This window comes from Paroedura picta, chromosome 16 (genome assembly GCF_049243985.1).
Source record: "Paroedura picta isolate Pp20150507F chromosome 16, Ppicta_v3.0, whole genome shotgun sequence".
Classification (NCBI taxonomy): domain Eukaryota; kingdom Metazoa; phylum Chordata; class Lepidosauria; order Squamata; family Gekkonidae; genus Paroedura; species Paroedura picta.
In genome coordinates, this window is record NC_135384.1 from 29,693,206 (window position 1) to 29,720,061 (window position 26,856).

The 26,856-nt window shown below is 54.1% G+C and overlaps 2 protein-coding genes across 7 annotated transcripts in view; one reads left to right on the forward strand and one right to left on the reverse strand.

The window, feature by feature from the left end:
- The window catches only part of GPATCH8 (G-patch domain containing 8), a 45,891-nt gene extending 41,588 nt beyond the window's left edge, over window positions 1–4,303 (reverse strand). For 3 of the 6 annotated variants that reach the window (XM_077315703.1, XM_077315706.1, XM_077315701.1), the window contains exon 1: window positions 4,142–4,223. Coding sequence is in view for 1 of the 6 variants with exons in the window: in XM_077315699.1 (XP_077171814.1) it covers window positions 4,142–4,186 (45 nt within the window). In the remaining 5 variants the exon portion in view is untranslated. Of the gene's footprint in view, window positions 1–4,141 lie in introns of all 6 variants that reach the window. The other 3 variants (XM_077315704.1, XM_077315702.1, XM_077315699.1) reach the window with 2 other exon arrangements.
- Window positions 4,304–17,510: 13,207 nt separating this feature from the next.
- Window positions 17,511–19,542, forward strand: FZD2 (frizzled class receptor 2). The gene has a single exon (XM_077314035.1). It carries the CDS (start codon window positions 17,588–17,590, stop codon window positions 19,355–19,357), a length of 1,770 nt encoding a protein of 589 aa, XP_077170150.1. The 5' UTR covers window positions 17,511–17,587; the 3' UTR covers window positions 19,358–19,542.
- The last annotated feature ends 7,314 nt before the right edge of the window (window positions 19,543–26,856 follow it).

A 26,856-nucleotide genomic window follows, 5' to 3' on the forward strand; every position in this document is an offset into this window, starting at 1 on the left:
ATAGGGATTTTCAGTGGCCGTGAGCAGACACAGTAAGCTTCTGTTACCAGGTTTCACGATATATTCAGAGGAGACGAGTTGGTTTTATACTCTGCTTTTCGCTATCCGAAAGAATCCCAAAGTGGCTTACAATTGCCTTTCCTTCCTTTCCCAACAACAGACACTCTGAGGTCTTGTAATATGCTGAATCCCCTTTTAAAACTAGATGGGGTAAAATAGCCTTTCTAGTCCGACCCCCTGCTCAATGCGGGATCAGCCTATCATTTCAAGACTCTGTACTGTATCTCATCCAAACTGGGGGGGAGGGGTTAAAAGAAATGTCAATCTTACCAAAGGAGAACGGATAAATGGATTTACTGTAATGCGAGCACCCACAGGCTGAAGCCCACTTCGCATTCAACAGAAATAAACAGCAAAAATAAAGCTGGCAGCCCTTTTTGCTGCAGGAAGGTATCTGAGTGACTTCTGTGCAGGCAGAGCCTCCCTTGCGTCTTATTTTACAATTATCCAGGCTCCCTGTATGTTTAACATGTCCTGTCCCAGTTACCTAGAAGAGCCACAAATCCCTCCTAATTGGTTTGCCAGGAGGACTATTTTCACAGCGCTCTCAAGAAGGGAATCGCAGCCTGACTTTTTTTTTTTTAATTTAAAGAAATCTATAAGCACCAGTCGGTATTCATCCCCTGACCCAAATTTCTGTTGCCAGGATATGCAGTAGTAATGCAGCGTCCTTTCAAGGATGTAAAATGGTTTATTTTTGTCCAGAGATTAGGGGGAAATTTACTCATTATTCAATATTTTTCCACATAGTAATATATATTAAAATAAAGATGCTAGCAACTAGCAAATGTCAACAGATTTTCAAAAGGCAAAAATCCGAAAGGAACAACTGGCCGAAGCAAGTCTCCATGTGGGTATTTATTTCTAATAACCTGATTCCATTTACTTGGGACCTTTTCTGGTAGCCTATCAGGAAGTGATTTTCTAGGCCTCCTGGCAACACCCAAATCGTCAATCCCTGCAGCCCACCCTGTTGACCAGGATTTTTGTACAAAGGCTATCATCTTCCATGACCTAAAGCAGCTAAAAACTAAAAGCACAAGCTAAATGCAGCACTCTCAGTAACTCCACTGCTAAGCCTAGTCACCACGATCCCACTGGCTCAGGACTTTCCACTACTGCAAGATGAGTGACAGGCGACTCAAGTTCTTGCAGAAAGGAGCACATCCCTCAACCTGGACAGGCACTTTGTAGCACAAGGGCCTGAAAGGCAGCTCAGCTCTTCTGCCTAGCCAGACAAATAATGCCCACACAGACAGCGATGCCTTGGGAAGAAAGGGTGGCAAGCACTGACGGCTCTGGAGGAGCCTGCAGCCATTTGTGATTCTGTGTTTGTTTGTTTGTTTGTTTGTGGATTTACATACCGCGCCTCTCGGAATACTGTCTTGTGCTTGCCACCCCAAGGCATCGCTGTGTAAGTTTTAGATTATTTACATAATCTAAAAACCACAATAAAACTAATACAATAAACATCTATATAAAACAAGATAAAATTGTAAAATTTGCAAAACTGCAATTAATCACTATTACACTAGCCACTCACTACTGGCCCAGCAGATGCTGGACCCGGGAGGAAGAAGGAGCAGGAGGCCCCAGATTTCATGGGATTGTTGCTGTTAACTGGCTGGCCCCAACCATAGGCCCAGGCTGAGGCCAGGCATCCTTAGCTGATTAGCATAGCTCCACTGAAGGGGAATGTTAACCCAACACGAACTAAAAAGAGCGGTGACATTCTTGGGAAGACACCATTATCTATACTGTAATGCAAACAAGTACCATCCCTGCCTCCTTCACAACCAATATGGTGGAGCCTTGAAGCTGCCTTTTCTCTGATAGCTGTCTGTACATGCCATCATCTCATTCTGCACACTGAGGGGCAGAAAGAAGCGTTTTCAGAAGGCTCCTTCCCCTCCAAACAAAGGTTTGACATGAGAGTGCATTTTGCCAAGCATGCAGCAAAAAGTCCCAGGTGCTATCAGCACAAGTGGCAAAGGGTGGCACCTGAGACTTGGCATGCTTGGCAAGGCAGATGCCTTGCTCCACCCCGAAAGCTCAACGTAGCCACAGATAAGGATCAGGGCAGCAGGCAGACCAGGTTCAGAGCACAGTAACAGAATCCTTTAAAAAATGTTCAGACCAGGAGCAGTGATGACATAACGAAACAAAACTCCTTCTGGTCCCACTCTGAGCAGCTGCCAGCAACGCCTCACTACTAGCTGGTGCCAGGCAGCACAGGTGCGCAGTGTCAGACTCCGGTATGATGCAGACCGATCAGATAGCCACCTGTAGAAGTCATGCCGCTGCATCTGAGGAGCACATTCCAATACTGCTGCTACTCCTATGCAGCAAAATCCACCTCTGCGGTCATCGGAGACTACCACTGCCTACAGCAGCAAGACAGTCAAGCAGCCAAGTCTACAGCAGCAAGGAAGTTGGACAGTCTTGGATTTAGACATTGTGTGTCATGTCCTCTCACCTTCAAGCCCTTCTCGCTCATCTGTGCTGCTCCATCTGGCCACCTGGTACAATCCAGCTGGACTGGAGAAAAAGTTACTCCCCCCCACAGCCACCCAGGAGAGAGCAAGCCCCGTCTTCCTTCTCCATTGCGTCTTCCTAGCAGAGCTTTGGGAAGCTGGTGGGAAAGCTAGGGAGGGAGAGACCTAAGACCAGTCTCAGGTCACAGGTAGGGGCCAAACAGCTGCTGTGGAAGCCAGCAGAATCCAGACAAGGGGTCCCCTCACAGAGAACAGCAATTATTAAATAGTGAGTTTTGAGTACAGCTGTTTTGAGAGTGGAAGCTGGAGTATAAACTCTCTCACTGATGCCCCCATGTCCCACTAGAATCCTGCTCCCAAAGCATCAATCAGACAATCAGACGTTATCGCAAAATTTTCATCCACTGCAATCATATTTTTAAGAATGTGCAGTGTAAGCAAATCCACTCATATTTCATACTGGCATTTCTATACAAGTCTTATTTTAGCCCTGCACAACAACAATAATTTCTGTAAGGAACATACATAGAAAGCCTGGTCACATACAATCATTTCCCCCTCGCACCACTCAGCCCACAGAAATCGCTCACCCCTGATGTGGGTGATGTTCTGGTCTCTGTTGCACCTACACCCCCTGCCCCAACCAATAAGAGAGAGATTTAAAATGCCTTTTTGGGGGTGGTGTTGCCTTGACTGCTCTCATCCACAAGTTTCAGCAAAAGATTAAGTTCCTATGCAGGAATCCCTTTTTTATTGCTGGAGAAGGGGGGGGGTGGAGTCAGAGAGGCAAAGAGAGAATGGCATAAACGGAACGCTTCTCAAAGTAGAAATCATTGGTCTGTGGCAAGAGGGGGGTCCCACCTGGAGGCTGGCATCCGTATGGGGTTGGGAAGTAGGGTTGACAGTTCCAGGCTGGGGAAACTCCTGGAGATTTGGGAGTGAAGTCTGGGGAGGACAGAGACCTCAGTGGGGTACAGTGCCGCAGAGCCCCCCCTCCCCCCAGCATCCATTTCCTCCTGGGGAGGTCATCACTATAGTCTTGAGATGAGCTGTAATTTCAGGGGATCTCCAGGTCCTTCCTGGAGGCTGGCACCCCAAGGGGCCTGGAGGGGGTAGGGTTGCCAGATGCCACCCTGGAGATTGGGGAGGGAGAAGCCTGGGGGGGGGGCAGGGCCCTCAGTGGGGCACAATGGCGTCGCCCCCCCCCCCAGCAGCCCTCCTCTGCAGTCCCGGGCCGCACCTGGGGGGGGCATCCCTAGGGGGTGGGAGGGGCATTCACCAGCTCCAGGCTGGGGGGGGGGCTGGAAGTGGGCACGATGGGGGGGGGCCTCAGAGGAGTCCTCTCCAGGGGGGGCGATCTCGTGGCGAGCCCCCCCAGACTCCCGGGAAGCGGATCCCCCGGCCCCGCCTGGAGGCTGGCACCCCCGGAGTCCCCCGCCCGGGAAGGCACCCCTTGGCCCGGGGGGGTCGCCTGCTCCACCCCCCCGCCCACCCCCTCCCCCCGCAGGCCCCCCCGGAAGGAGGGGGAGGGGGGAGGCCTGCCCCCCGGCTCGGGCCCCTTCCTCCCCCCCCCGGGCGACGGTTACCTGGAAGTCCCGGTCCTCGTTGAAGCGGGAGAACCTGTCCGCCATTTTGTTTCGCTTCGCCTCAGCCTGTCAGTCAGCGGGAGGAGGAGGAGGAGGAGGCGGCGGCGAGCACGGTGCGGCGCACGCGCGCTTGACGCTACGGCGCCGGACGTCCTTTGCGCACGCGCGGTGCCCCGCCCTCGACGTCAAGAGCCGGGGCGTGCTCGCGCCCGGCGGGGTCGCTCGCCGTTCGGCCGCAGAAAGTCCCGGCACTGCGCCTGCGCGGGCTCTGCTCGCGCTCGCGCGCTGTCCCTCTCTGTACTGCGGCGCTCGTTTCCTTCCGCCCCGCCCACTTCGGCCCTCGCGAACGGCTCGGCCGATAGAGGTCGCCCCAGAATGCACCTGCCCAGGTGAGGGCCGCGGCTGTTGCCAACCTCCAGGCAGGCCCTGGAGTTCCCCCAGGATTGCAGCCGGGCTTCAGGCATCTTTAAGACCAGCCAAGTTTAATTCAGGGCAGAAGGTTTCGTGTGCCCCAAGCCTGAATCCAGGGGCTCCTTTAAGACTAGCAAGAATCAGAAATAAGTGGGAACCATTGTAGGGTTGGCCTTTCCCCAGATGGTATTGTGGTATTTTTAACAGATACTGGACAATCTGGAAGAACTCTTGAAAAGATTATTACACGTTATGATCTATGATTTGTCTGAATACAAATTTAAAGAGATTGTTATTGAATTACCTTCCTAGTGTCACAGAGGATTAGCAAATGAAGTGTGTGATAACAGCCGCTAGGTATTGGAACCAAAATAACCCACCCACAATTCAGGAGTGGTTTTTGAAGATAAAAGAGACTTATGGTCTAGTGAAATTAACCGCTTATGAAAACAATAAAGATGTTCACAGGGTTGATTTTTTTTGTATGGGGCCTTGCAGTGGACGGGAATGGCTTCCCTGTTTTCAGCCTTTGGGCGGTTTTTAACAAGTCCATTTCAGGCCCCTCTCCTAGGGGATTGCTGCTCCCTTGCTTTGTCTGTTCCTTTCAGGAGTATTTGGACACTTGTGATGAAGCCGTCTTCCAGAGGGGCTGATCAGAGCCCTGTGCGGGCAGAGAGCAAGCCCATCCAATTCAATATTCTCAGGAATCTCAAATCCTTCTAAGATCCCACCTGAAACAGCCAGGTCTCAGTAATATTGAGGACTTCTCAGAGGAGGAAGGCAAACAAGAGGAGGAGGGCCAAGACTTACAGCCCAGAGATTGCATAGTCAGTTCCACCCCACCCACCTCTGACCCAGCAAATGAAAACCAGCCACCTTCTCTTCTGAAGAAGTGTGCATACACACAAAAGCTTATACCCAAAATAAAACTTTCATGGTCCTAAAGGAGCCAAGAAGCTTCTCTTGTTCCTAGAAACGGATGAATGTCATCTCTGAGAAATTAAACAGCTTGGCTGGCCTGACTGAACAAGCAACCAATAAAACATCCATAAAGCATTTAATAAATGTATGCTGTACACCAAGTCCACGGAGATGAGATGTACTTGTTAAAGGCAGCTCATGATACTTGGAGACCAAGGGCTGAAAACAGGGAGATACACCATGCAGTGGTTAAAAGCAGCAGACTCTAGAGAACTGGGCTTGATTCCCCACTCCTCCATATACAGTCAGCTGGGTGACCTTGAGCCAATCATAGTTCTCTTAGAACTGTTCTTACATAGCAGTTCTCTCAGAGCTCTCTCAACCCCATCTACTTCGTGACTGCCTGTTGTGGGGAGAGGACGGGAAAGCAAATGTAAGCCGCTTTGAGATTCCTTCAGGTCGTAAAAGCAGGGTACAAAAACCCTGCTCCTCTTCTTCTATTTATTGTAGATTCAGGTGTTTAGCCATGTTGGTCTGAAGTAGCAGAATGGAATTTCATTCCAAGTTTGCCTTTAAGACCAGTAAAGTTTTATTCTAGGTGTGATCTTTTGTGTGCAGGCACACTTCTTTCTCAGATATCGTCATGATGTACTTTACTCATTTACTCTCTCCTTATACCTGTACTCTTATTATTCCTGTTCCATTGCCCTAGGAAGTGGGCCTGCACACGAAAGCTCACGCCTTGAATAAAACTTGATCTTAAGGGTGCCCTTGGACTCAAACTTTATTCTATTTATTTTATTGTCTTAGCAAAGATGCATTCAGGACGTGGATTGCCATGTGTAACACTGCCCTCTACTGGTCCCATTAAGTATAAAGACCCCTCATGAGTCCAGCGACACCTTGAAGACCAACAAAATGATATTCAAGGTAAAAGCTTTCGCGTGCAAGCTCACTTCTTCAGATAAATTGATACGGAAGCTGTATGGACATGTAGGCAGAGAGTAAGCAGCAAATTAGCATGCACGTGACAGAAAGTGCTTGCACTCAAAAGCTCACGTCTTGAATAAATCTTTGTTGGTCTTAAAGGTGCTCCTGGACTCTGACTTGATAAAGTTGTTTGACAGGTACGAAGAGCAAACCGGAATAATAAGCTCAGTTTATGTGGTCATCATTTCCAGCTATAGCCAGGTCTTAGCATTTCATGATACAATTTACAGAGCCTGAAACAGCCACCACAAAATAATTATAGACAGAAGAAGACATATTAAATGTGGTATAGAATACATGGGGAAGAAATGGAGGTAGTGACAGATTTTATTTTCCTGGGCTCCAAGATCACTGCAGATGGGGACTGCAGCAAAGAAATTAAAGGACGCTTGCTCCTGGGGAGGAAAGCTATGGCAAATCTAGACAGCATCCTAAAAAGCAGAGACATCACCCTGCCAATAAAACTGCATCTAGTCAATGCTATGGTCTTCCCAGTTGCAATGTATGGCTGTGAAAGTTGGACCCTAAGGAAGACCGAGCGTCAAAGAATTGAGACTTTTGAACTCTGGTGCTGGAGAAGACTCTTGCGAGTCCCTTGGACTGCAAGGCGAACAAACCTAGAGGAGATCAGCCCTGCCTGCTCCTTAGGAGGCCAGATCCTGAAGGTGAAACTCAAATACTTTGGCCACCTCATGAGAAGGAAGGACTCCCTGGAGAAGAGCTTAATGCTGGGAGCGATTGAGGGCAAAAGAAGGGGATGACAGAGAATGAGGCGGCTGGATGGAGTCACTGAAGCAGTCGGACTCGGTGCGGTGTACTTGGCAGTTCTCGAATCTGGAGAACCAAGTTTGATTCCCCACTCCTCCTCCTCCTCCTCCTCCACATGCAGCCTGCTGGATGACTTCGGGCCAGGCACAGTTCTCTCAGGGCTCTCTCAGCCCCACCTAACTCACAAGGTGTCTGTGGAGAGAGGAAGGGTGGGCGATTGTGAGTTGCTCCGAGACTCCTTTGGAGACTGAAAAACGGGGTACAAAATACAGCTCTTCTTCTCCTTTATCAACCATCCTCGGAGACCAACCACCAGAGGGCGGTACCAGCCCACTGAAAAGCTCAGCTCAGCCCCTCGTCTGAGTGAGGCCAGGCTCCAACCCTGACACAGGAGTGGGTCAGTGGCTCTCCTCCCCCAAATCTCCTGCTGGGGTAGGTTCTGGGTGGTAGTAAGGGCAGCAGAGTGGGACACCTGAGGCAGGAGGGGCTGTGGCTCCGGTAGAGCCTCTGCTTGGCATGCAGAAGGTCCCTGGTTCAACCCCCAGCATCTCCAGTTCAAAGGACCGAGCGGGCAAGGATTTGAAGGGCTGTTCTTAGGAACCTGGGGAGCCACTCCTGGTCATGATATTATGATTATTATGGTAACGTTGATGTCCAGACTGCCCTACCAAGGGGACCGGCTCGTGCACACTACTTATTACAGGGCTACTATTTAAAAACAAACAAATAAACTTTTGAGTATAAATCTTTGAGTATAAATAAATCTTTGTTGGTCTTAAAGGCGCTACTGGACTTTGATTTTATTGTGCTACTTCAGACCAACACGGCCACCCATTTGAATCTAAAATTGGACTGCTTTCTTCTGAAGTCTAATATTGATCTATTGTGCCTTAGATAGGTCAGTTTTGCCATTGTAGTGTATCCCATCATTTTGCACTATCTGCTGAGGTTTCCCTATTCCACCTTGCCACATATAAGAGCCTGGGAGCAGTTCCCATAAACGTAACAAGCTCACTAGGCATTGTAATATTATTTGGTATCCTGTCGAATAATATACATTTTGGATCTAGCACAAATCTGAATTCTGATCTCTTTTGCGTTGCATTATGAATATCACTCAAAAAATTTTTTATAGATGCACAGGGTGTGCTTTGAAATTTTCTGGGCCAAGCAGAGAGGCTTTTGTGCTGGACATGGAGGTACGTGAGGCAGGGTGCACAACCCCTGGCCAAGTCAAAGGAATCTCCTTGGCTTGATGGATGGGGCGCCCCAGCAAGCCCCCCTCCCACATGGTCTCTTCCTAAGGGGGTCGTCCTTGGAGTATGCCTGTCTTCCTTCTCTAGCAGAAGGGTTCTTGATAAGGCACAGATGACTCAAGCTGTGATTCCCCCCTTCCACCAGGGCTTTTATTGATGCCCAAACCTGTTGTACTTTTGAGGGCAGCCCCTCGAATGTGTGAAGCAACAGCCCGACAGAGAGATCGCGCCGGAGCCCGCATGGGGTCCCTCACTCTAGAGACAGTGTGGTGTCGTGGTGAAGAACAGCGCCCTCCAATTTGGAGAACCGCTGGGTTTGATTTCCCACTCTTCCTCCACATGCAGCCAGCTGGCTGACTTTGGCTCAGGCTTAGTTCTCTGAGAGCTCTCTTGGCCCCACCTACCTATCAGGGTGTCTGTTGTGGGAAGAGGAAAGGGAAGGCGACTAAGCCGTTTGGAGACTCTTTTGGGCAGTGAAAAGAGAAGTACAAAAAGAAAACCCAGCTTTTCTTCCTCCAAAACCAGTTGCTGAATAGGTGGTGGCCATGGTGTTATGTTTGTAGACGTGTCACAGAATCATAGAATCACAGAATCCTAGAGTTGGAAGGGGCCATACAGGCCATCTAGTCCAACCCCCTGCTCAATGCAGGATCAGCCCAGAGCATCCTGGAACATCCTGGAGGCTGGCATCCCTCAGTCCCCCTCCCAAGCAGCCCTTTCCTCCAGGGGAACTGAGCTCTGTAGTCTTGAGAGGAGCTGGAATTCTGGGGGATCCCCAGGCCCCACCTGGAGGCTGGCATCCCTACCCCTAGATCTGCTCTAAGCACACAGGCAGGGAAGTGTCCTGTGTGCCAGACACCCCCCCCACACATACACACACCTTCCAGGAAGCCCTTCTGCAGAACAAAAGCGTCAAAGGTCCCCCCATCCCCAAGCAGGTGACCCTTTTCCATCGCTGAGGGCATCCAAAGAGGCGCTGGGGCAGCTGCAGAGGGAGCGTGCTTCTGGGCCTGTGCTGAGCACTTTCCGGAGGGCAACTTAAGGCAAATCCCGGCGGGAGACCCTTCTTTCTAGGAGCAGCAGGCTGCAACAGGCGAAGCCAAGCCCCCTTGATCCTCCTTTCAGTTAGTCCTCTCTAGGCCAGAGGAGGGTCAGGTTCCCTGCCCCCCCCCTGTAGCTTTGTCCTCCAGGGAAGCTCACCCACCCAGCCCTCCTCCTCCTATCCGGGGAGGGGTAAGGATTCCAGGCAGGCTACACGGACAAGCACAGCTGCTGGGTCCATCCCCCTGGGCTGCTCTCCACTTGACTTCCCTTTGGGCAGCCCCCCACCCTGCACTGGGTCATATGAGGGCCCTCAGCTGTTCTTCCTGGGGAGAAGGGAGAAGGGGGGCGGGAGGCAGAGGCAGCAGCGTTTTGGCCACCCCGGTGAGTCGTGGCTTCAGGACCCGAGGCAGGAATCAGATCGACCCCTCCTTTCTGCTGGCCACCTGCGTGAAGTCCTGCTGGCTTATTTGCCAAAGATGTCTGTTTGTGGCAGGCACAAGTCTTCAGAAAACAAACCGAGGACTCGTAGGGCTGCCTGCTCCAGGTGGGGAAATCCCAAACCCTCCGTGAACCTGACAGCCAGCCTCAGCAAATGCTGACCAACCGAATGGAGGCACAGGGGTCAACATCCCGTCTCACACAGTGGCAAGCTGGTTTGGCTGGAGGGCCAACAGCAGGGCAGAGAGGCCAAGGCCTTCCCCTGATGCTGCCTGTGGGCTCAGGGATTCAGAGGTCTACTGCCTCTGAATGTGGAGGTTCAGCCACCCAGGCTAGAAGCAGCAGGCAGACCTCTCCTGGGGAATGTACGACCTGCCGTCGGCCACCATGACATCCTCTGGCAGAGAATCCCACCTTTTAACCACTCACGGTGCAAAGTAATATTTCCTTTGGTCTGTCTTGAGGCAGAAGTTCAACAGATGTAGCCTCCCTGGCAGGGGGAGAGGGCAGCCTGGTCAATCCCTGTGCCTGATTAATTTCAGCAGCCCGGCCAAGAAAAGCCCGGCCCTCCTAGCCAACACACGAGGGAACTATGCGCACACGTGAGGAGGGGGATGATCTCCCTCTTTGTGCCGCCCAGTGCGGGGTTAGGAAAAGCAGATTGACTGGCTGGTGAGCAAGAGGGACATAAATCAAAGTTTGTCTTGAAGGGTCAAACTATTCTCTCTCCCTCTCTCCCCCCCCCCCCACGCCAACCCGTGGGCTTTGATTCGGGGCACCTCCCCCCCTCCTGGTAGTGCACTGGTTTCAATTACGCCCTGAAAGGCTGCGGGGCCCCTTGGCAAGGAGGCTGGCCCAGCTCCCCTCCCAACAAAAGCTTAAGTTACAGGAAAAGGGGCGAGGGAGCAAGAGAGGAAAAGAAAAGGAATGCGGACAGAAAGAGCAAGGCACACCGAGAGAGACAGAGAGGGGGAAGGAAGGAAGGAAAGGGAGAATGGAGGAAGGAAGGAAGGAAGGAAGGAAGGAAGGAAGGAAGGAAGGAAGGAAGGAAGGAAGGAAGGAAGGAAAGGGAGAATGGAGGAAGGAAGAAAGGAAGGAAGGAAGGAAGGAAGGAAGAAAGGAAGGAAGGAAGGAAGGAAGGAAGGAAGGGGGAAGGAGGGAAGGAAGGAAGGAAGGAAAGGGAGAATGGAGGAAGGAAGGAAGGAAGGAAGGAAGGAAGGAAGGAAGGAAGGAAGGAAGGAAGGAAGGAAGGAAGGAAGGAAGGAAAGGGAGAATGGAGGAAGGAAGAAAGGAAGGAAGGAAGGAAGGAAGGAAGGAAGGAAGGAAGGAAGGAAGAAAGGAAGGAAGGAAGGAAGGAAGGAAGGGGGAAGGAGGGAAGGAAGGAAGGAAGGAAAGGGAGAATGGAGGAAGGAAGGAAGGAAGGAAGGAAGGAAGGAAGGAAGGAAGGAAGGAAGGAAGGAAGGAAAGGGAGAATGGAGGAAGGAAGGAAGGAAGGAAAGGGAGAATGAATGAATGAATGAATGAATGAATGAAGGAAGGAAGGAAGGAAGGAAGGAAGGAAGGAAGGAAGGAAGGAAGGGGGAAGGAGGGAAGGAAGGAAGGAAGGAAGGAAGGAAGGAAGGAAGGGGGAAGGAGGGAAGGAAGGAAGGAAGGAAAGGGAGAATGAATGAATGAATGAAGGAAGGAAGGAAGGAAGGAAGGAAGGAAGGAAGGAAGGAAGGGGGAAGGAGGGAAGGAAGGAAGGAAGGAAAGGGAGAATGGAGGAAGGAAGGAAGGAAGGAAGGAAGGAAGGAAGGGGGAAGGAGGGAAGGAAGGAAGGAAGGAAGGAAGGAAGGAAGGAAGGAAGGAAAGGGAGAATGGAGGAAGGAAGGAAGGAAGGAAGGAAGGGGGAAGGAGGGAAGGAAGGAAGGAAGGAAAGAAGGAAGGAAGGAAGGAAGGAAGGAAGGAAGGAAGGAAGGAAGGAAGGAAGGAAGGAAGGAAAGGAAGAATGGAGGGAGGAAGGAAGGAAGGAAGGGAGGAAGGAAGGAAGGAAGGAAGGAAGGAAGGAAGGAAGGAGAGGGAGGGAGGGAGGGAGGGAGGGAGGGAGGGAGGGAGGGAGGATGACCTCTGGTGGCCTCTTGCTTCCACCGGGGGCTGCTTCATCCAGGGGAGCTGGAAGGCCCCCCGAAAGGCCAAACTCTTTTGCCTGAGGGTAGCAAAGGAGTCCACTGCAAATAACACACGCAAGCAGAACAGATGTGCCACGTCTAAGCGTGCCGCTGCCCCTATCTCTGGAATGCACACAGCCATACGTCACGAACAGGTCAGAGCCTGACACTTTTACTCTCCCCGTCTTCCCGTTTCAAGATAAAAATGCCACAAATAAACAGACTTAGCAAACCAGTCCACAAAGAGGTCTGGAATATCCGAAGTAGCAGGGAGGGCTGGAATTCAAGGTCCACAAGGCAAGGCTGCCCGGATCACTCTCTGGAAAACACACACAAGGTTAGCAGCAAGGCACAGGCAAGACTGTTTACTGAAAGATTTGGAGGGCAGAGTGGTGGCAGCAAAATGTTGCTCTCACGAATTGGCTCTCCTCCGCATCTCCCTTTTATCAGCCTAATCAGTTGACTCATGGCTGAAATCTCGGTGTTCTGACTCACTAGTCCTTGGTCCTGCACCAGCTGCGTATCGGAAGCCAAGGCCAAGCAATGCTGTGCTAACAACTGAGCACTCCTTCGCCTTCCCTGAGCTGCCAGTCTTTCATTTAGTCTTTGATGCTCCGACAGCTCAGGAGACCATGGAGGTGAGAGACAAACTGATTTCTGTCCCTTTGTCCCCCCCTAGAACGAGAAGTCCCCTGAGGCTTTTTTTCTGCTGGTTCAGACTCTACATCCAGATGCTCCGATGGGCATCCCACTGGTGCAGCTCCATCGCCTCCTGCTCGGAGGGAAAAAGAGCTGGCTGACTCACAACAAGATATCTGGTGGAGCGCATCGCTCAGGAAAGGGAGCCAAGCCACAGACTGAGTCATATATCTACATTGTACCTGGAAGGAATTAGGCCTCTTGGAAACGTTTCCCTCAAGAGGGGAAATAGTGAGATCAAGGTAACCAACCCTGACAGGCTGCAGAATCTGTGGCGGAACACGCAAGCGCTGGCATCCCACCCCCCAAAGGACCCCAAGTGGAAGTTGCCATCAGCAGGGGAAGGGGTTATTCAATCACCCTCTTTCCCCGAGTGGCCCAGTGCCGCTGCGCAGGTTGTACCACCCCCAGCCCGCCAGTCCGCCCAAGCAGCCACACGAAGGGCCCTCTGACCAGAGGGTCAGCGGGTGGGGCTGAGCGTGTCCAGGGCTCCTTCAGGCTCCAAGCTATCTGTCGCCATCCCCTACAAGTTCAGAAAAGGGGCTACAGTAGACCTGGCCACCAGAGGCTGGATATTTTTTCACAGCGATTAGCTGGCTTTTAGTCTACATTTTAACCCACAAGTATCTAAGGGCAAGATGTTTCCGGGGCACCTGAGAAGAAGTGAAATGGGAGCTGCTGCACACGGCTGCCCTGATTCCTCTGTCTACGCAGCATGCTGGAAGCGTCTGGCTCCAAAACGAGACTTAACAGACGTTTCCCATCTAGGCCTCATCCAGAGAGTCCTGCAGTTTCCACGGCTCTCGGGAAGGCCCGTGCTTATCCTAAGAGACGAGCCTTTCCTATCACGTGAATCAGCTTCCGAACCACATCTGGTAAAAGACGGCAAGGGAAGCCTTTGGACTTTGCAAAACGGTGGGGACATTATTGGGGTTGAGACGAAGCACAGTATAAAAATGGAATCTGCACGTATGGGGGAACGTGAGCTCGAATGCTCAGAGAAGCAAGAAATCAGGACATTCTGGGGGAGAGGGGAAATCCTTTGCATGGTTCCAGTGGAACCCGCAAGCCCCAAAAAACCACAGATGCTTAAATGCTTTACAAAAGCCGCAATGTATTTTTCTCAGCAGAAGCCCTGTGCTTCCCTAAAGGCACCATGGCATCACCCCCGGCTTGTTTTCATGGGGGGGGGGGGAACCAGAGATGGCCTGAAACCATGAAAGACTATTCTGGGATGGGGCTGGCAGCTGCAGGGGCAAAGGCCCAGCTCGGGGTGAGGTATGAGGGGGGGGGGAATGTAAACGGGGTTGAGGGGACGAAAGGGAGATAACAGAAAGGGGGAGCGAGGAGGGGGAGGGTGCCGGGGGGGGCGTGGAGGAGGAAAACAGACTCTGCTGAAAGGCAGGCAGGAGAGAACTAGAAAAGGGGGAAGAGTTTAGCAAGATGGTAAGAATGAAGAGAGTTACAGAAAGATGCAGAGGGCAAGAGGAGAAGGCAGCGGTGACCACAGGACAGGAGAGGAAAGCGGGGTGGGGGAATAGGATCTTTTAGAAAGACAGACCACTTCCAGGAAGTAAAGCAGAGGGCTAGTTTGTGGCACGTGCCAGATCCCAGTGTTGTGGGAGACAAAAGCAGAACTGAAAATGAACTGAATGCCGAATCAGAAGTTCCTTGCATGGGCGGATGTGGGTCTCTGGGTCACCTGGCTGGTCGAGGGTTCCCATTGTGCCAGCCTCCTTCTAGGGCCAGTTGTAGCCCTCGGGGAAATGCTCTTCCGCATGGAACCGCGACTGCTCGGTGCTCCTGCTCCCCTTCCCCTCCCCATCTAAGCCCAGGGTGCCGTTTGGGGTGACTTTCCGGGTGTGGAGTTTTCTGGCCTGAAGAGGTTGCTAGGAAGGAGCAGGAATCCCCCCCCCAGTTTGAAGATTCGCCTAAGGCAAGGGTCTGGGGGAGGGGGCTTGGGCCAGGTGTCTGTCCCTGATGTTCCACCTGAGGGCATCAGTGCCGTGTTATTGCTGTGGCGGATTTAGCACAGACTGCTGTCCGGACGGTACCCAAAGCCTTGTGGGAGGCTGAAGACCGCCAGCCGGGCACTGTTGCCGGAGGCGGCCATCCAGGGGTCCTACAAAGGCACGTCCTTGGGGCCAGGATTACAGCATGCGTATCTCTTGTGCCAGATGCACGGCTTTGTTCTTATGGAGGATGGGTTCATTTAGGTTCATTTCGAGCAGGGGTAGTCAAACTGCGGCCCTCCAGTTGTCCATGGATTACAATTCCCATGAGCTGGCAGGGACTCATGGGAATTGTAGTCCATGGACATCTGGAGGGCCGCCGTTTGACTACCCCTGTTTAGGATGGGTTCATTTAGGTTCATTTATGGAGGATAGGTTCATTTATTTCAACAGTGTTTATACCAGAGGTCTATTTATCTACTTATTTCTCATATTTATCTACCAGCCTCCCCTGTGGCTCAGGATGGTTCACACCAGGGGTAGTCAAACTGCGGCCCTCCAGATGTCCATGGCCTACAATTCCCATGAGCCCCTGCCAGCGAATGCTGGCGGGGGCTCATGGGAATTGTAGTCCATGGACATCTGGAGGGACGCAGTTTGACTACCCCTGGTTTACACGGAACAACAAAAATACAGTATAACTGGGTAATAAGAGAGAGAAAAGAGTTTTACAGCATCAGCATTTTAACAGTCCCATGGTCACAAGGAGCTGTCTGAGAGGAAGAGGATATGGCTTTTTGTACCACATTTTTCACTACCCGAAGGGCTCTCAAAGTGGTTTACAATCACCTTCCCTTCCTCTCCCCACAACAAACGCCCTGCGAGGTAGGCCCTTTTTGGCCTTGGCTCCAGGCTGGTGGGACGCTCCACCTGAACAGATCTCCAAGATCTCGTACCATTCTGGAGGGCCTCTAAAACAGAGCTGTCCCGCCAGGCCTGTGACTGAGGCCAGGAGAACAACATCCAGGGCCTCCCTGCCAAAAAGCCACCCACAAAGAGAGAGCTCCTCCAAGTCCTGCTCAGCCCTCCCGGGGATGAATTTTAAAGGAGGTGGTTTTCATTAACATGATTGATGTTAAAATGTTGTGTTATGCAATTGCTTTAAACTTTGCTGATAACCACCCAGAGCCTATTAAGAAAGGGAGATAGCGAGGAAAGAGATTTATTTTAGTTGAGGCGGAGAGAGCTCGGAGAGAACTGTGACTGGCCCAAGGTCGCCAAGCAGGCTCTGGCTGTCTTCCAAAGAGAGTGTCAGGCCAATGGTCGCCTTTGTGACGGGATCTTTCTTAAGCTGAAGGAAGGGCCTCAAGAGGAAAGAGATCCCTTCCCTGCCCCTTTTCAAACGTCAATCCCAGCACAAACAGAATTGAAACGACTTTGTGAAGGAAAAGGTCCAGTCTTTTATTTTTGAATTGCCTTTTTTTCTTGTTCAAAACTCCTCTCTAGCCACGTCCCGGGTAGAACTGGAAGCCTCCCTACCTGTCCCCATAAAACCCGGTAATGATCCTAAATGATGAGAATGCCATTAGCTGTGCTTTAAGATGCCCTTGTGAACGGCACCCCACGCTTTGCATAATTGAGATCTCCCCTCCAGCTCCTGGTCTTCCCACCCCACCCTCAATCTCTCTCTCCCCCAAATAAAACCCTCATAGGCACATGTGAAAGAATTCTCTCCCTTTGAGGTGCTGTGGAGGGGAAAGGGGGCCATAATGGACGTCTTTGTTAGGAAAAAGAGGCGGCTATTTGCAAGGAGCAACCAGGCCATTACAAGGGCCTCTGAAAGGGGCCCAGCCGTGCCAAGAAGGTGATGTCTGAAAATTAAGCCCGCAGGGAATGAGAAAGCCTCCCTCCGCAGAAATGCCGCTTCCTGGACCTCTCGGACATTAAAACTTTGGAAGCCTCATCAAGAAGGGTGTCAAATCTGCCTGTAAGCAGGGTGACCCTTGACAGGGCATTGGTTGATGCTTTTGGCATCTTTGAGGGAGGAGAAGAGCTGGGCTCTTAGATGCCGCTTGCTTTTCTCTACCTGAAGGAGTCTCCAAGCGGCTTCCATTCGCCTTCCCTTCCTCTCCCCGCAACAGACGCCCTGTGAGGGAGGGCAGGCTGAGACAGCCCTGATGTTACTGCTCTATGAGAACAAGCACTATCAGGACTGTGACTAGGTCGCCAGCCAGAGCCCCCTGAGCGTGGGGCCAGGCCACGCCTTGCCAGCAGGGCACCACGAGCCGAGCCATCTGCAGGCGAGATAGTCTTGGGCCTGGCCCCCGGTGCTCCGTGCCGCCGGACAAGGGAGCAAGCGCCCTGCAGAGCGCGCCGCATCGGACGGGGGCGGCCGGGCCAGCTGCAAGCTGCAGGGGGACGCCCCGCATTCCCGCGGTCCCCGAGCCAGTCCGGCGGCGCAGAAAAGTCTGGAGGGGGCCGCGGAGAGTTCCCCATCCGTGAAAGCCTCGCAAGGCGGAGGAGCCCCGCGCCCCTCCTCTCCGGAGAACTTTGCTTGGGCGCCGCCAGCAGCTGCCCCCCGCCCCCCCCCCCGGCTGCAGGCGCGGGCTCCTCCGGGGGGGCGGGGCGCGGTGGGCGGGGCGGGCGGCGGGTTTGAATGTGATTGGGCGCGGGGCCTTTGGGGCCGGGGCTGGGCCGGGGGCGGGGGGCGGGGGGCGGCCGGCCGGCCGGGGGCGCTCGGCGGAGCGGGCCAGGCACAAAGGGCGGCCGGGCGGGCGAGGGGCGAGGGCGGGAGCCGGGCAGAGCGCGCCGAGGGCCACCATGCGCGCCCGCCGCGCCTCCTCCTCCTGGTGCTGCTGCCGCCGCCGCTGCTGGTCGTGGCCGTGGGGGCCGGGGCTGGCGCTGCTGCTGGCGCTGGCGCTGCCGGGGCTGCTGGCGGGGCCGTCGGGGTCGTCGTCGTCGGGGCCGGAGAAGGGCGTGTCGGTGCCGGAGCACGGCTTCTGCCAGCCCATCTCGATCCCGCTGTGCACGGACATCGCGTACAACCAGACGATCCTGCCCAACCTGCTGGGCCACACGAGCCAGGAGGACGCGGGCCTGGAGGTGCACCAGTTCTACCCGCTGGTGAAGGTGCAGTGCTCGCCGGAGCTGCGCTTCTTCCTGTGCTCCATGTACGCGCCCGTGTGCACCGTGCTCGAGGCGGCCATCCCGCCGTGCCGCTCCATCTGCGAGCGCGCCCGCCACGGCTGCGAGGCGCTCATGAACAAGTTCGGCTTCCAGTGGCCCGAGCGCCTCCGCTGCGAGCACTTCCCCCGCCACGGCGCCGAGCAGATCTGCGTGGGCCAGAACCACTCGGACGACGGCGGCTCCCCCGGCGGCGCCCTCCTGCCGCCCAGCGCCACCCCGCCGCCGCCCCCGCCGCCCGCCGGCCGCGGGCCCCCCGCCGCCCCCCGCCCGCCCCCCGCCGCCGCCGCCGGGCCCGAGGCGTTCCGGTGCCCGCGCGCGCTCCAGGTGCCGGCCTACCTGCACTACCAGTTCCTGGGCGAGGCGGACTGCGCGGCGCCGTGCGAGCCGCTGCGTCCCGAGGGCCACCTGTTCTTCGACGCCGAGGAGCTGCGCTTCGCCCGCCTGTGGATCCTGGTGTGGTCGGTGCTGTGCTGCGCCTCCACCTTCTTCACGGTCACCACCTACCTGGTGGACATGCAGCGCTTCCGCTACCCGGAGCGGCCCATCATCTTCCTGTCGGGCTGCTACACCATGGTGTCGGTGGCCTACATCGCGGGCTTCGTGCTGGGCGAGCGCGTGGCCTGCAACGAGCGCTTCCAGGAGGACGGCTTCCGCACGGTGGTGCAGGGCACCAAGAAGGAGGGCTGCACCATCCTCTTCATGATGCTCTACTTCTTCAGCATGGCCAGCTCCATCTGGTGGGTCATCCTCTCGCTCACCTGGTTCCTGGCCGCCGGCATGAAGTGGGGCCACGAGGCCATCGAGGCCCACTCGCAGTACTTCCACCTGGCCGCCTGGGCCGTGCCCGCCGTCAAGACCATCACCATCCTGGCCCTGGGCCAGATCGACGGCGACCTGCTCAGCGGCGTCTGCTTCGTGGGCCTCAACGGCCTGGACCCGCTGCGGGGCTTCGTCCTGGCCCCGCTCTTCGTCTACCTCTTCATCGGCACCTCCTTCCTGCTGGCCGGCTTCGTCTCCCTCTTCCGCATCCGCACCATCATGAAGCACGGCGGCACCAAGACCGAGAAGCTGGAGCGCCTGATGGTGCGCATCGGGGTCTTCAGCGTCCTCTACACGGTGCCCGCCACCATCGTCATCGCCTGCTACTTCTACGAGCAGGCCTTCCGGCAGCACTGGGAGCGCAGCTGGGTCAGCCAGCACTGCAAGAGCCTGGCCATCCCCTGCCCGCTCCAGTACACGCCGCGCATGACCCCAGACTTCACCGTCTACATGATCAAGTACCTCATGACCCTCATCGTGGGCATCACCTCCGGCTTCTGGATCTGGTCCGGCAAGACCCTCCACTCCTGGAGGAAATTCTACACCCGCCTCACCAACAGCAAGCATGGCGAGACCACCGTGTGAAGGAGGAGGAGGAGGAGGGGAGCGCCCCGCTCGGGGAGCCCTGCTCCCCCCCACCCCCAAGGCCTCCTGGCTGGAGTGAGGGGACCCTTCCCGGGGAGGGGTGGGGTGGGGTGGGGAGGCTCTCTGCACCGTCTGACAATCAGAGACAATCCTTACTGGAGAAACAAAGCCAAGTATTTAAAACTCTCTTCTAATGCAAACAAAAACTAATATTTTTTTGGCTCTAGGGTTTTTTTTAATTAACTATTAAAGGGTGACTTTTTGTAATTAAAACTGTAAATAGTATTTGTAAATTTTAATTATATATTTCTATTTAAAAGAGAGAGAGAGAGAGAGAGAGAGAGAGAGAGAACACCAGCACCGATCCTGAAACTTACGGAGGGAGTCAGAAAACGGAAAGTGCCCCATCCCAGAAACTCTTCCCCCTCCCTTCCTTCTGTCGTCCCCTCGCTGTGGAGCCTGGAGGACTGTGCTGTTTGGCTTGGCCCTAAGAAGACATTTTTTTGGCTGAAAACTTTTCACAAGAGCCATGTTTGTAGTCTCTCTCCTGCCCACCCCTCCATCGTCCACAAGGCCTGCCTCTGAAGACCACAGATACTGGTAAAGTTCCCGGAAGATTCCTCACGTAGCCTCTGATTTCCCCTCCCCACTTTGGAAGGTTTGCAGCTGATTTTCTGCACTCCCTAAGAAATTGGGGGAGGGAAGCTGGGAGCCTCACCCCCCCCCCCTTGTCTAAAATCTGGGCCTGGCAGGGACGGTCTGCCTCGGACTTCTTACTCCTCCACAATTCTGACCTCCCAGAACAGTTTTCCTGCCTTAAGCTGCAGCGTTCTCTTTCTTCCATTTGTACATTTATATTTTTCCTAAAAGTTTTGTACAAAAGGTGCCTTTTAAAAAATTCATTTTGTTATTAAACTGACTTGTTCTTTGCACGTTCAGTTTGAGCTTTTTTGTAAAAAAAAAAAAAGAGCAACAGCTTCAAACATTCATTTGTGAGTCGTCTCTCAATCATGTCAAACCGTTTTATTTTGGGAAGAGAGGCGAAAAGAAAGTAAAGAAATAAAGTTGGGGGGACCTGCTTGCCTGTAAAAGTTTTGGATGACATTTTAGTAAGATATTAGGGGTGGGGATTTTTTAGAAGAGTTATTTGTATATTTTTCCTGCACTCGATTGGGAGGAAGAAAAAATGCAGTCCGTTTTTTTTCCAGCCTCCTATTTTAATTCTTCTAGCACCACTGAGGGGTTTAAAAATATATGGGGGGGAGCTTTTGAATGTCTTTCAGCAGCAGTAAGTTTCATGTGATTTCGTTTTTTAAAAGCAACACAGTTGCAATAGAGATCAATGAATTCTACATTTTATTTGGACGTCGGTTCCACTGATTTCAATTGATCCGGATTTGAAAAAAAGGCTGAGTGGAGGATGGCAATCCAAACAGGACAAAAGAGATTAAAATTAATGTGCAGATCTCTGTACGTGGCAATTCCCGTGCCCACGCTCTGTGCCATCTATTGGTCATGGCTGATGCTCTATACCTGTTGCAGATCTTGACATGACCGGTTCGATTCCCTTGGGGAAACAGAACGGCCAGATTCTGTGCCTTTTCTCACCTGGACACGAACTCCACTGGGTTTTATTCCCAAGCAGAGGACTGCAGCCTGCTTCGAGAAAATGCTCCAATATGAGAAACCAGTTCCGTGCATGATGTCCGCAAGCCTGCGAAATTTTAAGTTACCAATCTGAATTTGAGAACAACTTTAAAGGGGCTAATTAGCACCCTTGCTTTCTAGCTGCCCCCTCCACTTTAAATGGCTTCATGGAATTTAGATCATTTGATTGAGTGGAATTAAGTGGGAACTGCACAGCCCTCTCACCCCCGCCCCCCCTTCCTTTTTGCATTAAAACCAGCATCTAAAATGACTTGACCAAGATGGCTTCAAACCTGGCCTGAAACTAAGAAGAAAGTGCCACCAATCTTGTGGGATGTTCACAGCTGTGGTGCCTCTTAAAAGCTGCAGCCGGCTGCCAAAGGGTGGGGTGGGGGGGGGACAGCAAGGATTCAAAGAGGGAAGGGGCGCGGCTGTCCGGCAGACTGCAGGACTCGTAACTGAGTTTGAATCCGGGTGACGCTTTTTAAGACCGACAAAGTTGTACACAGCGACGATGTTTCTTGTTTCTAGCAGGATAGTAACTGGGAAACTGATATGGTGGCATTTATTCTCATTTGGGGGCTTAAAATCTTTGAATGGGGGGGGGGGAGAGAGAGAGAGAGTGCCAGAGACCCTTTTCTTTGTGCCAAAGCGCTGGTGGCCACTTGCCCTTGCAGCGCAGAAGGGGGTGGGGAGGGGGTTCAACAAAGAACGGGCATCCTCAAGTATTCCAAGGGAGGCGGGGGGAACGACGGGGGTGCAGCTGTGGACTCTCTATTTTTAACCTGCGCAATGGGATGAAGGTGAAGAAGGCCCCCACCCCCCCGCCTCCAAGAAGGGTGTGGGTTGAATGCCAAAAGTGCGAGGGTGACTAAAGAAAACCAGATGGGCCCGCCAGCTCCGCTCCTGGGTCTGGTATCAAAGCGGCCAGGGCAGGAGGAGCAAATTCCATCTGGTCTCCCCGGGGAAAAAAAACACTCGGCCACTGCATGGGATGTGGCTCTCTGCAGTTGACCCCGTGGTGGCTGGGGGCTGCTTCCCCTGCAAGGAGGGGAGGGGCCCCTGATGAGCTGCCACAGGCTCCTGCCCTCTTCCACCCCCATCTTGTGGATGTTTGTGGAAAGTCTAAACTGGGGAGCAAAAGCTTGCATCCGGGGGCACCTTGATTCCTGATACGAGTTTTCGTGTTCAAGCACTTGGTCAGGTAACACTGAACAGGAGGGTTTTGTTCACAGCTTTGTTTAAAGAGCAATGCCCAAGGCTTTGGGGAGCAGAACCTCCTTCTGCATCACCCCCAGCAGAAAAAGGGGGAGCGTGTATTTAGGATGCCGACCAGACCGGGACCCTTCCCCTGGATCCCCCCCCCCCCAAATGGCCTGGAGTCCCTTGGGAAGGGCTCTTTTTCGTGCTCTCCCAAGCCCAGGCAGAACTTCGTGGACAGATGGGTCTCATTAGGTTGCTTTCTGGCAAAGACTTTGCAGCCGCTTGCCCCACACAAGGAGGGGTTACACCCAGACTTTTTTGGGAGCGTGCCCCCACCCTTCTCTGGCCCTCCAGCAGGGAATGCTTCAGCACAGCCCCAAAGGGGAGGGGGCGTGGGTTTCCTCTGCCAAGGAATGCAGGGCCATGGCTTTGGTTCCCCTCCCCCTTTGGGGGGCTTAATTTAATCCTCCTGGTCCTGTACGCTTAGAAAAACAAGACCATCTCATGTCAGGACCATTTACATCAGGCGGGGGTGCCTGGGCTTTTCGCTAACAAAGGCCGGAAAACAGCCCCCCCCCTCAAGTGCTGTAACAGCCCCCACCCCGGCAAAGTTTGGCTCTTGCCAATTTTTTGGGGGGGGGGAAATCCCTGTGGCTGTGTAGTGGTGGGGAGGGGGGGAGGGATTGCAAACTGCCCTCTCTAGGATTGAGAGAGATTTTTGCCAGATGACTACATTTAAAGAAAAAAGAGCACTTCTTTGTGTCCCTTTCTTCAAGTTAAAACGGAGCAACAGCAAAACTCGAGAGAGAGAGCGTCCTTGCGGGGCCTTCTGTGCAGTGCCTTCCTGCTCAAAAGTTGACACGCGGGCTTTGAAATGGAGATTCAGCAACCAAAGACCCCCCAGCTGCCCGAGGAAGGCAGAGAGGCCGGCCCTTGGCTGAGGCTCCCTCCCCTCCCCTGCCTGCCTGCCCGCCTGCCTGCCCCCCAGTCCCCCTTCCTTGCTCCCCGTGCAATGGGCTGCTGCAGACCTGGAGCTGTTTGGTGTGTGTGGGGGGGGGAGATGGAATTCCTCTGCAGCAGACGGGAAAGCCGCCTGTCCGGCCAGGCAGACAAGAGAGCCCTTCTTGAAATGGCTCGCAGTGGCGGAGTCAGCTCGAGACCTTGAATGCCAGAGCGCAAAGGAGGCGCCAGGGGAGAAGCCGGGTTCCCTGCGAGGCCTCCCTCCCTTCCAGCTCCCCTCGGGGTGGGCTGTGGGGGCCGGAGACCCTCTTCTGTCTGCCTTTGCCTCACCAGCCCCCAGCCGGGTGCTGCAAGGGCTCCTCGCCCAGCCACCGCCCCTGGCGAGACCCCCGAAGAGCCCCCTCTCCAGGATGGCCGGCATTCAGGCCCAGGGTCCCAAGGGGGCGAGAGCCAGTGGGCCCTGCTGGGGGAGAGACCAGAATAGCACCTCTGCCTCACAGCTGCCAGGCGGGATCCCTCCCCCTGGGCACTTGAGACGGGAAGTGAGCATTTCCAACGCCTGGGATCAACCTGGAATGCATGAAAGGATCAGAGAAGGTGGCGACAGACGGAAAGGGAGAGGGGAGGGGCCTCGGAAGAGGGGGGGCCTCCTCTGCCTCTGTCGGGGGGCTGGGGGGGGGCGAGGGGGCCAGCCAGGCCAAGAGGGCTTCAGCTGCCCAGCTCCGTAGGCCCCACCTTCGGGGCTCTAGAGAAAAACCCCACAGGAACAGGAACACGGAGAGTGGGATTTTCGTCCCCCACTTTTCATTAAGCGAAGGAGTGCCAGAATGCTGTGAGTCCTTGCGGTGCCGCTGGACGCTGATGGCTCACCGGCTGGGTTATTTAAAAAGGTGGTTATTGAGACTGTCCACTCTGCCCTTCCTGAATGTATGTTCCAGCAGAGTGTCATGGTCACAGCGGCAGCCTCATCCGGAGAACCGGGTCGGATTCCCCACTCCTCCCCATGCAGCCAGCTGGGTGACCTTGGGCCAGGCACAGTTCTCTGCGAGCTGTTCTTGCAGGGCAATTCTCTTAAGGCTTTCAGCCCCGCCTACTTCACAGGGGGCCTGGGGTGGGAAGAGGGGGCACAGGGGTTCCCAATGTGCTTTGGGGCTCCTTCAGGTGGTGAGAGGTGAGGCATAAAAACCCAGCCCTCCTTCTTCGTCCCAGTTCTTCACGACTCCTTAATTGAACAGCTCTGCAAGGCGTGAGGGCGAGGAAGACCGGCAAGGGTGCTCAAGAAGGGGACCAAAGCAGAACCCACCAAAGTAGGAGGTCACAACAAGTGCTGGGAACCGTCATTGTCACACAGAGAGAGACAGAGAGAGAGAGAGCTCTCCCTCCCCTCCGTGTCCCAGTCTGACACACCCACTGCTGGGATTTTGTCTGTTTCCTAATCAATTTCCTCTGCAAGTGAAGCTGCCTGTCAAAAGCAAAGCTCTGCAGAAGGGTGTCGCCTGAGGACTCCCAGGCAAGGCCATTCACACATGCTTGCAAAACCCGACCAGCGGCATCCCCCCCCCCACACACACACACCCCGGTTTCTTTCCATGTTGCTCCTTCAACTAAAGCTATCTTGAACGAGAGCACAGCCTGATGCGCGTGGCACGTCCCCCCTGGCTTTCCCGCGGCTTCAAGCAGCAGGGGCAGGGCAGGAAGGGCTTTACAGGGGTGAGGGCTGCAAACCGATCACAGCGAGGACTAGAAGCATGATGGATTTTTAAAAGAAGACTCTGGCGATCCGATACAGAAGCCCCCACGAAGGCCTGTGGGGTTGCCAGTCTGTTTCCAAGCCACCAACCCCACCCTCCAAGCCTACTTTGGTAGAGAAGAAGGGGCAGGCTGGGGGGGGGGGGAGCCTGCGATTTCTCTTTCCCCAGAGAGGGCAGAGGGCTGTGCGTGAAGGGCTGGCCTCCTGTTTGCCAGGCCTGGGCCTGAGGTGGGGTGAGGGAGCTTTGCGGTGAACGGATTCCCCCTGCTGTGTTTTCCCAGCTGCTTCCCGGGAGAAGCCAGTTCAAAGGCAGAGCCCCACCGCCTCCTGCTGCTCGCCCTGCCGGATCCGATCCCCCCCCCCAGGACCCACCCCCAGACTGTCCCCCCAAGGCCTGCGAAGCCAACTGTGGGCAGGAAGCCTCTTCCAACAGCTCAGCTTTTTACTTTCTCATGGTTGTCTTGTTATTAAGCGATGCAGCGACTTCCTCGGAGATCAGCTTTGCTAGGCAGGGAAGATACACGTTGCAGGGGGGAGTAGATAAAAGGCCCCCTCCCCTTGGGACCAGGCGGGGTGTAAAGGCACAGCAGTTGCCTGTGGAGACAGGCAGAGAAATCTGGCTCGCCCAGGGAAAGGTCATGACCGATAACAAGAAGGGCCAAGAGGCCAGACCCAACACACAGACCAGGTGGCCAAGGGGCTTGCTGCCCTTTTGGCACTTAAAAGCAATAATCGGGGTGGGGGGGGTGGATGCTGCTGTGTCCGCCTGTTATCACCGAAGAGGGCTAGACTGCAGAGAGCACCATCTTCTGCTCCTGCTCTCCCACCAGGCAGCATAGAATCCTAGAATCCTGGAGTTGGAAGGGACCTCCTGGGTCATCTAGTCCAACCCCCTGCACTCTGCAGGACACTCACAACCCTATCGCTCATCCACTGTCACCTGCCACCCTCTTGAGCCTTCACAGAATCAGCCTCTCCGTACGATGGCTACCTAGCTTTTGTTTAAAAATCTCCCAAGATGGAGAATCCACCACCTCCCGAGGAAGCCTGTTCTACTGAGGAACCGCTCTAACTGTCAGGAACTTCTTCCGGATGTTGAGACGGAATTTCTTTTGCATTAATTTCATCCCACTGGTTCTGGTCCGTCCCTTGAAGGGCCCTTGAGGCTTCCTTGGTGGAGACAATCCGTCTGCAACCGGGCCTTCCTTTTTTCCTGCTGCCTTCCCCTTCTCCTAGAATTCTTGTCAAAGGAAACGTGATTCCCTCAATTCCAGCGACCCTTTCCTCTGTGTAAATAAAATCTTTCATTTGTTTGGGGAAAGGCTTGCAAATTCAGGCTGGTGTTTTAATGTTTCAGCTGTATTGGGGAATTGTATTGTTTACAAATATTTTTAGGAAAACATCAGGCCAGAAATTCTCCTAAAGTTAAAAAATAAATAAATTTGCAGTCAAAAGAAATGGATGCTGATAGGAAACCTCATGGAGCCCAGGAGCAACAAGGGGGGGTGTTGAAGAAGGTAGATTTAGGTTGTGCTTCAGGCAAGGTGGGCCCAGTTGGAAGAGATCGGGATGCCAGCCTCCAGGGGGGACCTGGGGATCCCCCGGAAAGACAGCTCATCTCCCCTGGAGAAAATGAATTCTTGGGAGGGTGGACATGGGGTCTCTGTCCTCCTCAGGCTCCATCCACAAATCTCCAAGAGCAACTCAGGACACCCCCCCCCCCCCGTCCTCAGTTGAGGGCTCTGCCAAGGAGATAGACCCTGAGTGCACAAGCCAGGCTAGAGGTGGAGGGGGGCAAGTGACCTGTCCATTCGATTCTGGTCCAGGGCTTGACTCTTCTTTTTTCTCCCTGCTCCCCACTCCACTTTCTTCCACTCAGCGCCCCCCCCCCCACTCTCCATCAGTTCTCCCCCCACCCACACGCACAGGCTCTTTTCCG